This window comes from Syngnathoides biaculeatus, chromosome 9, assembly GCF_019802595.1.
Source record: "Syngnathoides biaculeatus isolate LvHL_M chromosome 9, ASM1980259v1, whole genome shotgun sequence".
In the NCBI taxonomy this organism is placed as follows: Eukaryota; Metazoa; Chordata; class Actinopteri; order Syngnathiformes; family Syngnathidae; genus Syngnathoides; species Syngnathoides biaculeatus.
This window is the reverse complement of record NC_084648.1, coordinates 6,274,585-6,291,675: the sequence shown is the minus strand read 5'-3', so window position 1 is coordinate 6,291,675 and position 17,091 is coordinate 6,274,585. Positions and strand designations below refer to the sequence as shown.

Genomic DNA, 17,091 nt, shown 5'->3' with positions numbered 1-17,091 from the left:
TCTCCAGAGTCCTGCATTTGGGTCCACTTCCGCACCGATGGGTCGTGACAACTGTACATGTTTCAGGTTTTGTGCTTAAAAATACAATCATTGATCAGTTAACACACATGAAGGTGACTCACTGGTGCTTTATTTCCTCAAGAAAGCCGAAGTTGTTTTCTAAAACGATTTTAAAAATGTCATTAAATCTAATGATTTTGTAATTTTTGTTTTGATAAGCATTAAAACACTGCGGGGAAATGTTTTTTAAATAATTTTGTATCACAGTAAGTGTGATTTTAGTGGTCCAGCCACTTTGACATCAAATTAGGCTGTGAGTGGCCCCTGAACTACAATGGCAAATCAGTTTCTTCTTCCATTATGTCAAACACTACCAGTGCAGGACTTCCTTCCTGCAATTAAAGGAAATTTTCACAGCTGCTTTGATTAGACAGGATTGATGAAGTTGACTATGAACACCCCCACACTAGCGCAAACCTCAATCATGCCCTGATGTATGCCAGTTTGTCCACAAAATTAAAGGCCAACACCTCAAACATCCCACCTTTTCAAAAATAATGCTCAGAAATGACAATACCAGAGTTATTAATTGACAAAATATTCAAATGTAAAACTGTGCTTCATCATAATGAAAGCAGTTGGGTATTTTGATGATCCGGATGAGCTGTATGAGAGAGACTGAATTATTATAGACAGCTGTCATTGCAAGCCACAACCACAATTATGAACATAATGTCATTTTAAAACCTTGCAGAATATTAAAAACTCTAAACTAAAGATCAGATAATTTGGGACATCTCAGAAACACTGGATATTATTGTGCAAGCGGCCATAATGTATAAAATTCTTCATACCGAGGAGGGTATCAATTTGTACCCATCTCAAGAACTTCTAGCCCAGGGCTCAGCAACCTTTTTGAGGCTGAGGGCTACTTCGTGAGCACCGATCGTATGAAGGGCTACGTGACCTGTTTGTGGCAAATTTCAGACTCAGTTCATTACACGTACATATAATATTTGTGTTTTCATTTATTGTAGTAAATAACATCAGGTATTTTAAAATTTTAATTCACGTAAGCAAGTCAAGATTTCGAATTTAAAGCACAAATAATAGTAACAATTTGTGGCCCATGGTATTTTTTAGAACATACTTTGCGGGTGCTTTATATGGTCCTCCCCGGCTACTATTCGCCCGCGGGCACCACGTTGGTGACCCCTGTTCTAGCCTGTAGCTTAATGACACTAGAAATACATTACAGTGTACTTTGCAGTTCATCACCATTGCAAATTACTGATTACTTAAAGGTTTTCTTTCAGAACCAAATGTGACTGATGACTGTATGTCTACTGCTATTTTGTGGAGATTTGATTTTCTGTACAGTACTTAACTTAAACATGTGCACTCCAACAGATGTGTGAGAAAACATCTTTCCTTTGAGAATCATTATTTTATTTGATGTACTTTATTTTAATCCATTCAATGATCCATTTTATTGTTCATCTTCTTGTCAATGTGTGCTCAAACGTTTTATTTTTTGGGTGCAAAATAGTTTTATGCTACATACCAATAAAATGTGGCAAAGTTACGTTTAAATGAGTTTTGTGTACTGACAAATGCTCGAAAATCTTACTTGGTGGGTGTATACACATTGATATTGAACAATGTATCTGTACAAAACTGTGACAAGGCCTCAAAAGAACATTTTCCTTGTCAGACAATTTGTTACTTTTCATCAGCGTGTCCCGTTAACATGATGAAGGTCCTTCATGAAAGTGGCAAACTGCTCCTCCTGTGAGTAAATGGAAGAAGCAATTTAAAAAAAAATATTCAGCAGGTCGCTCATCACCGTAACGTGAATTTCTGTTGCAATAATGTGATTCTAAAATAATCCCAATGCAGAGATGCTTTGATAAAAACAATGTTTTTCAAATTTGAATGCTCATGTATTGTGTTTTCAAATGGCATTATATATATGTATATATACACCCCCCCCCCTCTTTTCTGGCAACTTACTAGTACGTTCATCCGCTCAGCTGCCGCAATTGCGACATTCAGCTTACGCTCACCATCGTCCCTCTCCTCCTCAATCACACCCAACCTTTCAAAGGTACAGAGAGTCGAGACATACAAATTGATATTCAAGCCATTTTGTGAATAATAATGAAACAACAACACCACCAGCCGTCAATGTGTTGAGTGTAGTGTAATGATTGGCGGTAATACACGCAGTTCTTGAAATAATGTTGTCTGTGTGTTTTTCTACCTGAAGGTGGCGCTAGCAAGCTGCTCCTCTCGTGTAGCCAGCAGATTCCGGAGCTCACTCATTTCAGCCTGCAGCATTGCATTCTGGTCCTGACTTTGGTTAATGAAGTCCTCCAGGCGCTTCGCCATTTCCAGCTCACGCTCAGTCACCCGGTCTATTCCCAGGCGGAGCTCGGACAGTTCCTGGGAATGCTTGTGTATGTTATGCAAAGATAATATTCTCAGATCAGTTACTGGGAATTCATGAAGGGTCACCAGAGTTGGAAAAGTTTTAGAATGAAGCCGGTAGGCCGTACCCTATCCAGTAAGCTGAGCTCCTCCTGTTTCAAAGTCATCTCCCTGGCCTCTCTGTTTTGCGTGTCTTTAATCCAGGGCACTGGTGCACATGCTTTAATTGCTTCTCTCTGATCAAGAGAAAAGAATTTGTCCTGTTACATGATAAAAGTCACATTGTCAGTCTCACTCAGCTGCGTTATAGGTCAGGATTTTCCCTATGGATAACGGATAAATCCAAGTCGTATTATACATGGATACTCTGTATTAGGTGCTCATACTGTATGTATTTTGTCTTTAATATATATCAGTGCACGAATAAGTAAGTGTCTATAAAGATCTATTTTAGGACTATTATATCTACAATGGAGGCCACGGTGGATCAGCTGTAAAGCGTTGCCCTCGCAGTTCTAAGGACCCGGGTTCAATCCCGACTCCGCCTGCCTGTTCTCCCCGTGGATGTGTGGGTTTTCTCCGGGGGGCCACTCTGGTTTCCTCCCACATCCCCAAAACATGCAACATTCACTGAACACTCTAAATTGCCCCTAAATGTGATTGTGAGTGCAGCTGTTTGTCTGCGACTGCCCTGTGATTAGCTGGCAACCAGCTCATGGTGTACCCTGACTCCTGCTCACTGACAGCTGGGATAGGCTCCGGAACTCCAGCGACTTTTGTGAGGATAAGTGGCTAACAAAATGGATGGATGGATGGATATATCTACAATGAGTGTTGCAAACGTCTGATGTGAACAAGGAACAAAAGAATCCCAGCAATTCCATTACACTGAAGAGAAATTTGACATTTTAAAAAGTACATCAGCCGTTAAGAGAAAGTAATGTCATTTTCCAACTTGAGTGTGTACCGATACACATAGACACACCACAGCTCTGCTAAACATATAAACATCAGTATTTAATATTTAAAAGCAGGGTAGATTACCTGACTCTGACAATTTCTTTTTGAACACTCACAAATTTGGGTGATGAGATCGAGGGCTGGTTTGTTTCCAAATCTTGTCCGTCGTTAGCTGTCGGCAGCGTTTCCGAACTTGTCTGCCTCTTCAGTCTCTTTTCAGGACGTCTATGTGGAGCGCTTTGAGTTCTGGTGACCGGGTTCCTTCTCCTAGCTTTGACATCCCTGCAAAATGAACAAACGTACATGTCAATCTTCAATTTGAAAGATTTAGAAGCAAAAGAAGGGAATTTTGTCAAATCTACTCGTGATGTCTGCACACAGTATGGGTTGTTTACTGGCAAAAAAAAATGTTCTCTATATTGCTAGGATTTATATTAAAACCAAGCTTCGTCACACCTCACAGATGATTGCTTCCAATCACGTGTGAAAAAGAACTTTATGTTGGAGGTTCAGGAGCAAAAGTCACATTAAGTAGGGAAAGTAAATATCGTCATTGGCCAAGTTTCAGTTTTGTTTTTTTTTCCGTGGTAGATAGTCGAAATGGCTTTTGAGTACTAGTGGATCCTATCCCCCACTATTTATGGGGGTTCATTGCATATGGCAATTACTGTAATTTCTGGCCTATAAGCCGCGACTTATTTTTACACGCTTTCAACCCTGTGGTTTATGCGGTGATGCGGCTAATTTGTGCATTTTTTCTAATGGCCGCAAGGGGGCATTCGAGCAGAAATGGTATGAGTGAGGCTTGTGGAATATATGTGCCGAGGAAATGACTTTTACCCGTGTGTGTTGTTTTTTTTTTTTTTTAACCAGCCCTGTTCATGCTACTGTGTTTTTGCTATGTTGCTATCTTGCTGCGTGCCGTCTTTCTTTGTAAAAATCTCATGTTTCAATGTGGGCACTTCCGGCTTTTACACAGGTGCAATTTATGTACGTACCAAATGGTATTTCCTTTACAAATGTACTGGCCGAGGTTTATAATCCAGTGCACTCTGTAGGCCGGAAATTACGGTACTTCTTTTTAATTTTCCAAAGAAATTAAGAAAAATACTCTTCTTGTACGTGCGTTAAATTAACTCCAAGAATATTCATTAAAAAGTATCTCAAAATTGTGTCCTTATTCCTGTCTTGAAATATGAGGGAGGGGAAAAAAAACATAGCATTTCAAACAGATGCACGCTTTTCAGTGAACAGTTGGGATACTGCTTGGCCTTTAGACGCCCTGCAAATTCTGAAGGATCTTCGGAGTCGAATAAGGTGATCCAGGAGCAGAAAAAGCTCGAGGACGTTGGACAGTAGCTCACATACGCATGTCGTAGGTTTTTGGATTCCTGAGGAAGCTGCTGGAGGGACGATTGATGAGGGCTGAATTTGCCCAAGTCTTTTGGAGGAACGTACATTGGCTTGGATTGTTTCCTGAGGAAAAAGAGCAGTGCTTTACTTAAGGAGCACAACAACAACATCAGTCTTAAATGTGGATATAAAATGTATTAGAATAGACAACAAATATCAAGGTGGGTGACGACTATTTGGAGCTTAACGTCAACATACTTGTTTATAGGGATGTGATGGACCTCTGGCCCAAGTGACTCTGTTATCTGGTTCAGAATCATCGGCAGAGGGTGCAATTTCTCAATTGTTTCCTAGAGAATAGAAATAGGATATATGGAAATGAAATTCAAACACACACACACACACACAGACACACACACACACACACACACATCAAGAGCCAGAAGAAAGCAGACAGATGAAAGAGGATGATAATAATGGCATTTTTTGTCAGCAATCTGCGGACTTGCTTGCCACAATAATCACAACTAAAATACTCTAAATTACAGTTCATCTCACTTTCAGAAATCCCACTTTGTACACGTAATGAACAATAAATTATGTTTTCTTGATAACGGGAAAACATTTGTATTTTGGACCAATTTCTTGCGTGTTGTTACACACTTGGCCATTAAAGCTGATTCTAATTCTGAAAATGCTGCCATCCTTTTGGTATCTGTAATTATTTTGATATTATTATTCTTGTTATTTAGCCTATGCTACAGCATTGCATGTAACCCCAAAACATCTTTCTGACAGCGCAACATGGTGGTGGTTTACAATCAATTTTGGCCCAAAAGTTGCAGATATCGACATTTTACTCGTCTTCATTCGGCACGATTCCATGATGGCCAAATCAGCTTTTGCTTCCCGGTGTAGTTTTTTTCCATCAAGGAAAATACAGCAAAGACGCCCAACGCCACAGTATATGCGCAAATGTCATTCTGTCATCAACGTGACTAGCTCGGGTTTTCCCGAGTGGTACCTGCTCCTTCAGATGTACGATGTCCACCAGCAGGCCATGCAGAACGGCCAGTCGCAGGGGCAGATCGACATACCCATCAAAGGAGCTCATTGGCACTTCAGTGTACGGATTGGATACCATTTGCAGAAAGCTCCTCATTCTGTCCCAGTGCTGCTGTAAGAAGTCATTCATAAACAGCATGTACTCCTCTTTCTCTCCAAACCTGCAGTACAATCAACAAAAAGAGAGTTGTTGGTGAGTCTTTTAAAAGTCACGTCGTGTTTCGTTTGTTCGAAGAAGGGCTGCTCACAGAGTGAAGTTGGCCAGGTTTTGGATGACTTTGGCTGTTAAGGTGAGTGTGCGCAGGGTGTTTGGCTCCGGGTACGGCTGCGTCAAACCAAAAAGTGACGGACTGAGGACGGCCGGACACAAGAAGCGAAGGAAGAGGGAAGCGGAGATGAGACGTTGGCCGATCTCTGGTCTTCCTCGATCTTCGCACAGCTCCATCCAACTTGAGAAAATCTTGTTCAGCTCTTCGGGAAAGTGTCTAAAGACGTTGAAACATTTACGTAAGTTGAATACTTTACCCAAGATCCTGAAGAGCATTTTTTTGCCCGCTCGATTTTGATGATCTCACCCATGGATGTCAATAATCTTCCGCACCACCTGGTCGCACACTTCCCTCAAGTGCCGCTGGTTGTTTGGAAGTTCAGACGCATGACATTTGCGGGGGTCAACTTCACAGTTGTCCCCCATTCCATAGAGACATATGATAAAGTCCCCTGAAATGAATGAGAACAACAGCTCAGTGAAAGTATTTCTAAGAGGACCCAAATTCATCTTATCTATTTACCCAATGTGTCGATGAGATATTTTTGTCCAACCAGCTTCATATATTCATCTATGGCTTTCGTGGCAAGCGTGTTTTCCCTGAAGATAAGCGCCTCCTTCTCTCCGAGACGCTCAATCTCGGCGACGCCTAAATCCACAAGAAACTCCTGAAACGTAATATATTATGATATCAATATATTGTGCCAATTTCAACAAAACAAAATAGTGTGAAATCAACCAGCGTCACATTCTCACCTTTGCTTTGCCGATACTCTGCAGCACGTGCACGAGCGCCCCAGCGAGCTCTTCCTTTTCTTTCACGTTCAGCAGTGGCTCCAGGTTTGTGCACATTTCGACGTAGTTCACCGTCACATACTCGGCAAACTCCTTGTATTTTTCCATAGGTAGAACCTGCAGGTTCTGGAACCGGGCCTTGACGCGGAGAGACGCCTGTGGCCCCAGATGCTCTTTGGCGCACCCTGTGCCTAACACCTTGCAAGGAATGATGGGATACCACTTCTCCTGATAGACCCTTCCTCGGATATCAGCCAAGTTTATATTCACACTACCCAGAGGATGGAGGCTGACCTCTTCTCGGGAATGCCGCTTTTTCTTGGGGTCTTCTTCGCGGAAGAGGTGCAGGGTGATTTGGGAGATGCAGGGAAGATTGTCAAGTTCAAAGAACTCTCCCCAGAATAACTGACATCCCCCAGGAACATTTCCGCTGCCGCCCAAGTTTACTGAAGAGCCATGAGTGCTTTCCCGGGCCAGGCCGGAGCCAGTGGACACTTTTAAAACCGGACGGCTGGTGGTACGGGCAAAAAGAGTTCCGTCCAAGTGCAGCTCACAGTAATAACGCCGTTTGGGTGGCAGATCCTTTGCTTCCTTTACCCACAGATTTAGAGAGTTTTCTGTGCGCTCAATGTTATCCTGTGAATAATTACATAGCGTAAGGGACTCTCATTTTAGCATTTTCTTTTCATCTTATCACTCGCTTTATTACATTGAATTCTTTTGGAGCAAATAGATCACCTTATTGGGCTGGGCAGCCCTTCTCAGGTCTTCAATCCAGCGATCACGCTCTGCAGCTGAGGAGCAGCCAAAGCAGTGTGTGTTCTCAGAGTTTATGACCTACATAGTAAGAGCAATATAGACATGAAATATTGACGAAAAGTAACTCAAGGACAACAATTTGTGATCCCATTTTAGTCCAGCCAAGTTTTTTTTTTTTTTTTTTTTTATGTGATATGGCTCTGACAGTAGATACACAGCCTACCTTCCTCAAACCAAAATGTGCCCTCAATTATTTGACACTGGTGTCAAACTCAAAGGATAAGCGGCTAAGAAAATGGATGGCTAAGAAAATGGATGGATGGATGGATGGATAAAGAATGCATGGGTTGAAGCGTACTATACCTCAAAACAGTACTTCTCCCCTAAAATGGAGCTGTGCACTGGCCTGACCACAGTGCTGGCATCTGCATTTAGATCCAGACTTCCAACGGGACTCACGGGAATTGATACAGACTCCTTAGATCCATAGTGCCTTAAATAAATAGAGTGAAAGTTCTGTCACAACGGAGACAAAGGTTTGAAACTTCGTGACTCAGTCATTCATTTTAATACAGAGAGAGGTCCGTTGTTGATTTTTGACTACTAAACTTTAGCTAACCGCAAAGGCCGCCTTCATAAGTTGATTAAGTTGGCTTTTTTTCATGCATTTCTCTCGGTTTAACACACACTGAATCACGTGGCCACGTTTCTAAAACTTTGATTTGACGCTAGGCAGCAGGCGGAAAAAGAGGTTGCCACATTGGACTCACAGTTCTCAGATTTTCAATTTGAATACAGGGTGCTACATCTTCCACTCGCTCACGTGCATATTAAATATTTACAGAACAAGACAAAAAAATATATATATTGGATTGGGCTCACAGTTCTGAGGACCCGGGTTCAATTCCAACCCTCCCTGTGTGGAGTTTGCATGTTCTCCCCGTGCCTGCATGGGTTTTCTCCGGGCACTCCAGTTTCCTCCCACACCCCAAAAACACGCAACATTAATTGGACACTCTAAATTGCCCCTAAGAGTGATTGTGAGAGCGGCTGTTTGTCTTTATGTGCCCTGCGATTGGCTAGCAACCAGTTCAGGGTGTACCCCGCCTCCTGCCCGTGACAGCTGGGACAGGCTCGAGCACTCCCCGTGACCCTTGTAAGCATAAGCGGGTAAGAAAATGGATGGATGGATGAATTACAGTAAATTACTTTAATATTATGATACTTGGATTACATTCCTGACCACCTTTTTTTTTTTTTTGCAATGAAATATCAACTAGTAACCCTTCCAACACTGGGTATAGATATGTAATAACCACACTTGCGACTTGCGGATGTGGATGGCGCCATCCGGAGTGCATCCTAAATGTAGCCTTTAGTTTACCTGGCTCCTTTGTTTAATCCGATGTGGTTCAGTTGGGTGTTGCTCGTCCTCTTGGCCTTGTTCTCAAGACGTCGCTTGATCAGCGCCTTCAGGGTGAAACAGAAGAACATCTCAAATGACAGTAATTTAAAACCGGTCGCTGAGGAATCGGAACGTTTGGCGTGCGCCGCACTCACTCGCACACCGCCATCTTCTTTCTTGGGTCGAGGGCCCACATGGTCAGGACTACATTCTAAGAAGGAACATTCGCAAGAGAAAAACGATTGACTTGATGTGATTTAATTGCTTTCAAAAGTGCTTGTTTGGAGGCATTTTGGTCACTCCTGAATTAGCACGATGACTTGTGTGTGCATTTCTGCTGGAGTGAGGTTAACATTTCAAAATTATGGTCAATACAGAATGCATTTACACAAGAAAAAATAAAAAAAGTACATACCCTTACGAACAAATGATTACCATCCCTGGTATACACAACTCATCTCATTCTGATAACTTGACATAACTACAAAAATACATCTCTGCACACAAAATAGTTTCCCTCTTGTATTACCTTTCAACAAACTTGTACTAAAAATAAAACAAAGCTAGCTAGGGCTTAATGTCACCAAAGCAAGATCCTCATATATCTTCGCTAAAGTTGTGAACTGACAAACAAAAACTACTGAAAAATAAAAGCCAGACTCTGCTGCGCCATCCTTGTTTACGCTCTCTGGTTCACGTTCCACCTTATAAATCCCCAATATCATTAGCAATTAATCAATTACTCCAAATCCCCCACTACTGTTTACTTTTTTTTTTTTTTTACTGTTGTGTCATTATCAATTAACTTCCCAAATGGTTCTAAGCATGTTTTTGCCAGCAATGAAGTAAAGTTTACTTCCACTACTTTTATTTTGCCACTTACCCAACGCCCCACCACATACAATCCAGCGTCTGAATCCCCTCATTTAGTACAAACGGTCTCGTTTCATCAATATGTCCCAATGTAATGTTCCCTCCAGCCTCTCTTTGGGGAGTCCGACGTCGAAACAAGCAGCCAGCACTCCAACCAACAACAACAAAAAATAAATGCTAACTCCATGCAGCCTCTGATCGCTTTGAATGAAAAGGGGACTATCCATTCTGCTTGCACTGGGCCAAGAACAACCGGTGATGCTATCAGATGTGGGCCCAAAAAAAAAAAAAAAGAAGAGGAAGTAATTTGACTTTCACACTCATAAACATTCTGCTATTTCCTCTGTGGGAGTCTGCTTGAGATGATGTCAGTTTGGTAGCACCTCTCTTTTTTTAAAGCATGTGAATTTGAAATGCTCTCTCTTTTATTAAATACAATGATTTGATTATCCACCTGTGTCGATGTCCACAAGATTCTGCATGCTGATGTTAGACAGGCAGCTGTTACCACGGTTTCGGGTCCACAGTGTTGGCTGGAGGCACACACAAAATGCGAAACCCTGAAGGATTTGTTTTTGAAATTGTTATTCAAATTGAATTCAACATTGCGTGGATGTTACTTCTTCCTCGGGGCAGATGAGGATCTGTCCATCTTGAAGAACACAGTTGCTAATGTTCCATAGAGGAACCTCCTGGGGCTGCGACCACTGGTTTTTCTGGAGGTCTGCGGACACAGCTTCATGCTCACCTTCCCGCAAACACAGTCAGCACACAAGCAAGCATCCAGTTAACTAAAATGCTTTGAAACAACTTAAAGCCTTCGTGCAACTTTTCCCAAAGCAGCAAACACAGGCACATAAATGCATGCATACGTTGGCCTCTGTTTGATTTGCATTTGGGTTTTGCGCCTACGTATCTATCTCCTCATCGCACTTGGCCACTCCCATTTGAAAAGTGGAAACCGATGATGCTATCTGCCTTTCACGAGACATGCAAGGAGCTACACGCATCCTGTGTTTTCCTCAGTTGTCTAATTACCCCCAAATGCATATGAGGTTTGAAGCACAGTAATGCATTAGAATCGATTCTATAGTCAGTTAAAATCTACTGATCATCATGGCTGAATCTGTTTTCTTTGTATGACAGAAGATGTGCTGCTTGTAATTTTCCTTCGCACTGCACCCCTTCTGTAGCTTGCCATTTTCTTGGGTCATTTGACCAAAGCTCTAAATTTTGGCAGGGCTATGAATAATGTTGGTCTTAAACATCGATTTTTATATTTCGCTTGTGTTTTTATTATTATTTCATTTTTGTCACACATGTGGACATATTCTTAATGTTTTACGTTGTCTCCACGCATCGAACAATTAATAATGGTACTTTGCACCACCAGTTAGGCAAGCATTTGTTGCTCTTTTATCTTTATTTTTTAATCCTTCATGGGTTGAAATGATTTACTAGAGCATTATGATTCAAGCGTGAATGACCAGGAAGTGGCAATGATTAGTAAGGGAGAAGTTAAAAAGGCACTGAACAGAATGAAAAATGGAAAGACAGTTGGACCCGATGACATACCAGTGGAGGTATGGAAGCAATTTGATGAGGTGGCCGTGGAGTTTTTGACCAATTTATTCAATAGAATACCAGCGGGCGAGAACATGCCAGAAGAATGGCGGAAAAGTGTGCTAGTCTCCATTTTTAAGAACAAAGGAAATGTTCAGAACTGTGGAAACTACAGAGGAATAAAGATGACGAGCCACACAATGACGTTATGGGAAAGAGTAGTGGAGGCCAGACTCAGGACGGAAGTAAGTATCTGTGAGCAACAGTATGGTTTCATGCCGAGAAAGAGTACCACAGATGCATTATTTGCCTTGAGGATGCTCATGGAAAAGTAAAGAGAAGGTCAGAAGGAGCTACATTGGCAGAGTACCAAGAGAGGAATTTTGGTACTGCATGCGCAAGTCTCGTGTGGCGGAGAAATATGTATGAATAGTACAGGACATGTATGAGGGCAGCAGAACAGTGCTGAGATGTGCCGTAGGTGTGTCAGAAGGATTCAAGGTGGAGGTGGGACTGCATCAGGGTTCCGCTCTGAGCTCCTTCCTGTTTGCGGTTACTAATGGAGACGAGGTTCGACTGGAATCCCCTTGGACCGTGATGTCCGCAGATGATATTGTGATCTGCAGTGAGAGCAGGGAGCAGGCGGAGGAACAATTAGAAAGATGGAGTTACGCACTGGAAAGGAGAGGAATGAGGATTAGCCGAAGTAAAACAGAATATGTGTGCGTGAATGAGAGCGGTGTAGGAGGAAGAGTGGAGCGCCAGGGAGAAGAGATAGCGAGGGTGGACAACTTCAAATACTTGGGGTCAACGATACAGAGCAATGGTGAGTGTGGTAAGGAAGTGAAGAAATGGGTCCAAGTGGGATGGAACAGTTGGCGGAAGGTGTCTGGTGTTCTATGTGACAGAAGAGTCTCTGCTAGGATGAAGGACAAAGTTTAGAAAACACTGGTGAGGCCGGCCATGATGTACGGATTAGAGACGGTGTCACTGAAGAAACAACAGGAAGCAGAACTGGAGGTAGCACAAATTAAGATGCTGAGGTTCTTGCTTGGTGTGAACAGGTTGGATAGGATGAGAAATGTGCTCATTTAGAGGGACAGGCAAAGTTGGACGTTTTGGAGACAAGGTGAAAGAGAGCAGACTTAGATGGTTGGGACATGTTCAGAGGCGAGAGCGTGAGTATATTGGTCGAAGGGTGCTGAGGATGGAGCTGCCAGGCAAAAAAGCGAGAGGAAGATCAAAGAAAAGGTTGATGGCTCTTGTGAGGGAGGACATGAGGGCAGTGGGTGTTAGAGAGGAGGATGCATGAGATAAGCTTAGATGGAAAAAGATGACATGTTGTGGTGACCCCTAATAGGACAAGCCGAGAGAAAAAGAAGAAGAAGACAGTATTATGATTCACCACTTATTCGAATGAGATATCACATCGATGGTATCGTTGCTTCAACTACTGAACACACTCGGAACCCTCACCTGGTACCAATACAGGGGCGCTGTTCCGACTGTGCAGCCTGGGCCTTTTAAGCTTCTGAGACACAGAGCGCCAGTACTTTTTGAAGCGAGCCTCTCCCCCTCCTTGCTCCGGGTCCAAAGTGGCCTCCGCAGCAGCAGATGGTAACGGTTCTTCTTGTGCTGCAGTGGCAGAGCTGGTGGAGTGGGTCAGGGTGGCAAACAGAGACGCAGGGGGCAAAGACAGGGCCCTTCTGAAGGGATTCTTCCCCGTTGAATTCATTTTGCTGCTTTTGTCGTCCTCACTCTGCGTCTTGCGCCACAATTGCATCTTGCTCCATTTGGTGCCCTTCTGAATCCTTTCAGTTGCAGTTGCCGCCGAGGCAGCTCCGTCTGCAGTCGCATCGTGAACTGATTCCGTTGAGCCAGTTTGCCATTTGTACGTGTTGAGAGGGTCGCAGGACTCGATTGTTTGCCCCTGGAGATGTTCGGCAGATGGATTTTTCTTCTTCTCCGGTGATCTTTGTTCTTCTGGAGGTGGATAAGATACAGGCTCCACTTCTTTTTCCTCAGTGCCCATTTTGATTATTAGGCTGTTGTTGAAATCAGTTCTTGTCCAGGCTGTGTGGAAAAGAGTCAATATTGAAAAATTGTCCAATGTACAAAAGAGGTATTGGGCTATTTTCCCGTCTGACTTACTTTTGGGCTGGATGTATTCGTGTACAAAGAGTGAGATGAATAACCGCTAGTTCTCTTTGCATCTTTCATCATTTCCTGTTTCCAGTCGACACGACACGAAACCCTCTCGCAGGCCTGTCTGTGGTCGCTGCGCTGCTGCAGCCAACTACTGACTTCCTCACTCCTACTGACAAATATATTCTCATCACTTATCCTTTTCACTTCCTATGCTAATACACGTATTTAGTAATTTATTTGAAAGTGGAAATGTGCAAACATTATATTGTGCCATGTGTCGGTGTCAGTATCTTACCACAAACAAAGCATGTTACCCTGTCATGGTTTTGAATCTTTTCGTCTCTCACATTATCTGTGAGTATTATGGTAATTTTTTTCATCATCAGCACAGATAGCTTACCATCCTGCATGTTTTCTTCATGCGGTAAATAAAGCTTTCATGTTTTCAGACAAAATAATACATGCATAATTCATAGCGCATAGGCTACCTTATGCGTATCTTTTGATTATTGCACATGAGCAATATTGAAATGACAGTGACAATAGCAAATGGGGTGTACTGCATATTGACTGCTGAGATCAGTTTCCTGTCAAGCGTGGCTGCACTTCCTGTAGATTGGTTTGATAGATACGGAAAACCACTTCTTGTATTCACACTGTTCTTTGCACGAGTACCTTTCATTCATCCATTGGTCCATTTTCCGTACTGCTGAGCCCAGTAGGGTGGAGGTACTGATGGCCAGATCAGCTGCAGGGCACGTACAGTATAAACACACAAGCATTCGCACTTCCAGTCACACCTACGGACAATTTAGAGTCTTCAATTAGCCTCCCATGCATGATTTTGAGATGTGGGCGGAAACCCAAGTCGCTAGAGAAAACCCACGGAGGCGGCAATTAGCCTCTGACGTACATTAGTACGAGGTGCGTCAGCAACATCGCAGGACTGGTGTTACAAAACTGTTTCGAACCCAAACAACAAACTACGACGTTCCCCCCACAACATAATCGCCCTGGAATATAGAACCATGACCTCAGTCCTCCAACAGCCATTGATCATTTTTCTACACTATACGTCAGGCTGAGTGTGATGACGACAGCAATCAGACCAGCTAGGTTGCCATGGAGCATAATCAGAACTGTGAAGAGTCACAGAAATATGAAAGACTTCAGCGGAAGAGTCAGAGCATGCCCAGGCAGAAGGTCAAAGTCAAAAGTTAAAGTCATGTGGATCACGCTATTATTATTTTTTTGATAATGTGAGGGGCGTCATTCATTGGAAGTCCTGCGACGAGGGTGGACGATGACCAGTCACATCGATAAAGAGTTCCCGTGGCTTTCAGTGCAAGTGGTGACTGGACAACTTGTGGCTGCTTCACCATGACAACGCATCTGCGAACAATGACCTGAGCATCTGACAGTTCCTGGCAGAGAAGAACTGGTAGTTTGCGTTCTCCCTGTGTCTCCACTGAAAAACGTAGGGGGGATAGGCCCCTCCAAGAGTTACCGGGAGCTCCTTGACAGCGGGGTCTTCACTGAGGAACGTTGATTGGTTGACTGACCTCGGGAGGGGTTTGACTTTTCTATTTACAGGTTTACAGACATTACGCAGCATCTGTGTGTGCGTGTTTAATGCAAACCGAAACCAAGTACGTTGCAGTGCTATACACTGTTTAAAAACTGAATTAGAGCTGTACATCAAGTCCATCCATCCATTTTCTTTGCCGCTTATCCTCACGAGGGTTGCAGGGAGTCCTGGAGCCTTTCCCAGCTGTCAACGGGCAGGAGGCGGGGACACCCTGAACTGGTTGCCAGCTAATCGCAGGGCACACATGGAGACAGACAACATTCGCACACACAATCACACCTAGGGGCAATTTAGAGGGTCCAATAAAGTTTTCATGTTTTGGGGATGTGGGAGGAAACCGGAGTACCCAGAGAAAACCCACACAGGCACAGGGAGAACATGCAAACTCCACGCTGGCAGGGCCGGGATTGAACCCGGGACGTCCGAACTGTGATGCCAACGCTTTACCAGCTGCTCCACCATGCTGCCGTACATCAACTCATGTATTTCTATTTATTTGGTGAACCTTATCCACCCACATAAGGTATTTGCAATCCCAAAATGACAGCAGAGTAAAACGAAGCAAAATAGAAAAAAAAAATGCATATACTGTACTCAGTGTTTAATGTGATATAGTAAGAATTCTAAATATATTCTATATATTATACTATATATTGTAGATGAGATTTATTGTACTCAAATTTGTATTGGAACTGTATAAGGCTTTGGGGTCTTGTCCCTATTGGATTTTGATTCGATTTTTTCAAATGACAGCTATAGTCATCTGCAAGCTTCTGTTGCGCATTCTATGTCAGGATGTCATCTTGATAAAAGAAAATGGATTTGTTCAAATGTATTGAAAGGTCCTGTCACTGATGGTGAAGTGGTACACACGCCTGACTCTGATGTAGGCAGCGTGGGATCGATTCCCGCTCAGTGATGATGTTGATATCTACCCTGTGACTGACTGGTGACCAATTTAGAGTGTAGTCTGCTTTTTACCTGAAGCTAGTTGGGATAGGCTCCCCCTGGAGCCGTGACCCTTGTGAGGATGAGCAGTTTGGATAATGGATGGATGGATGGATGTGTTGAAATGTATCTGCATGTCAAAAAGTGCTACCTCAAAGACTGCCTGCAGCCGGCTTGGCATCCCAAATGAGAATCGGTTGCCTCACGTCGATAAAGCTTTGGGTTTTTATCTTGTAAATAGATTAATATAAATATAACGAACTTGAAAGCTTGAATGCTCAGCATTTCTGAGATCCAATAGTTAGTAGTTAGTCATGAACAACATCAGTCTCATTTGCTTAAGCTACCCTGAACTAATAAGTGTGATGGTAACACAAAACCACATGGGCCAACATGAACCTTCTGCAACCAGGAATTCAAGTTTCCTTGGATGATTAGTGGAAAAGCCCCGAAGGGGTCTCGGTTTGAAACCGCAGTCGACACCAAGATGCCAGTGACGACAGAGCTGCCCAAAGAATTCTTCCAGGAGTACATGAAGGTGTGCTATGGAAGGCTGGAAAAGGGCTTTCGACTCCAGGAAGGATGGTAATCGGAAGGCGAAATCTCGTGATTTGTAGTTTTATCTGCAGTGCTGTTGATTCAGCTGGGTTGGGCTCCAGGATAAGCAAATAATATAAATGAATAAATGGAGCGTCCCGAAATGTCGATCTATTTATTATACTGCCAGGGGGGAACAATGCAATGTTTTTCCGCTAGATGGCAAAAGAAACAGTTTATCCATCAAACTGTTGCCATTCATCCAACATTCAGCCATAGCTTTGTGGTGAACTAAACAGGGCCAGATTCCACACTCAATAAATATATTAATGAGTAAATTGAGAGAAAAGCATGACAATTTCCATACTGACTATTTCCTATTTTGGGGGACATTTTATG

General features: G+C 43.0%; 1 protein-coding gene across 3 annotated transcripts; it reads right to left on the bottom strand.

Annotated features, from left to right (window-relative positions):
- Positions 1-131: 131 nt before the first annotated feature.
- Positions 132-13,683, bottom strand: rasal3 (RAS protein activator like 3). 3 transcript variants are annotated; one of them, XM_061830852.1, is made up of 20 exons: positions 13,623-13,683; positions 12,948-13,544; positions 10,529-10,656; positions 10,363-10,441; positions 9,191-9,246; positions 9,015-9,100; positions 7,994-8,123; positions 7,610-7,708; positions 6,833-7,507; positions 6,600-6,744; positions 6,384-6,528; positions 6,057-6,293; positions 5,768-5,969; positions 5,002-5,093; positions 4,759-4,866; positions 3,507-3,672; positions 2,559-2,666; positions 2,264-2,454; positions 2,014-2,098; positions 132-1,789 (listed from the first exon to the last, which is right to left on the bottom strand). In XM_061830852.1, exons 2-20 carry the CDS (start codon positions 13,501-13,503, stop codon positions 1,733-1,735), a joined length of 3,345 nt encoding a protein of 1,114 aa, XP_061686836.1. In that variant the 5' UTR covers positions 13,504-13,544; positions 13,623-13,683; the 3' UTR covers positions 132-1,732. The 3 variants fall into 3 exon arrangements, with proteins under 3 accessions (XP_061686836.1, XP_061686837.1, XP_061686838.1); XM_061830853.1 differs by having other exon boundaries at positions 12,948-13,636; XM_061830854.1 differs by lacking the exon at positions 13,623-13,683 and having other exon boundaries at positions 10,529-12,091; positions 12,948-13,087.
- Between the last annotated feature and the right edge of the window lie 3,408 nt (positions 13,684-17,091).

Excerpts from the sequence above, each read along its gene's own strand:
- rasal3 (XM_061830852.1), bottom strand. The coding sequence starts at position 13,503 with ATGGGCACTGAGGAAAAAGAAGTGGAGCCTGTATCTTATCCACCTCCA. Across the intron at positions 8,124-9,014 it reads GGATTAAACAAAGGAGCCAG|GCACTATGGATCTAAGGAGT; the intron begins GTAAACTAAAGG and ends TATTTATTTAAG. Across the intron at positions 6,294-6,383 it reads AAGATTATTGACATCCATGG|ACACTTTCCCGAAGAGCTGA; the intron begins GTGAGATCATCA and ends CAACGTCTTTAG.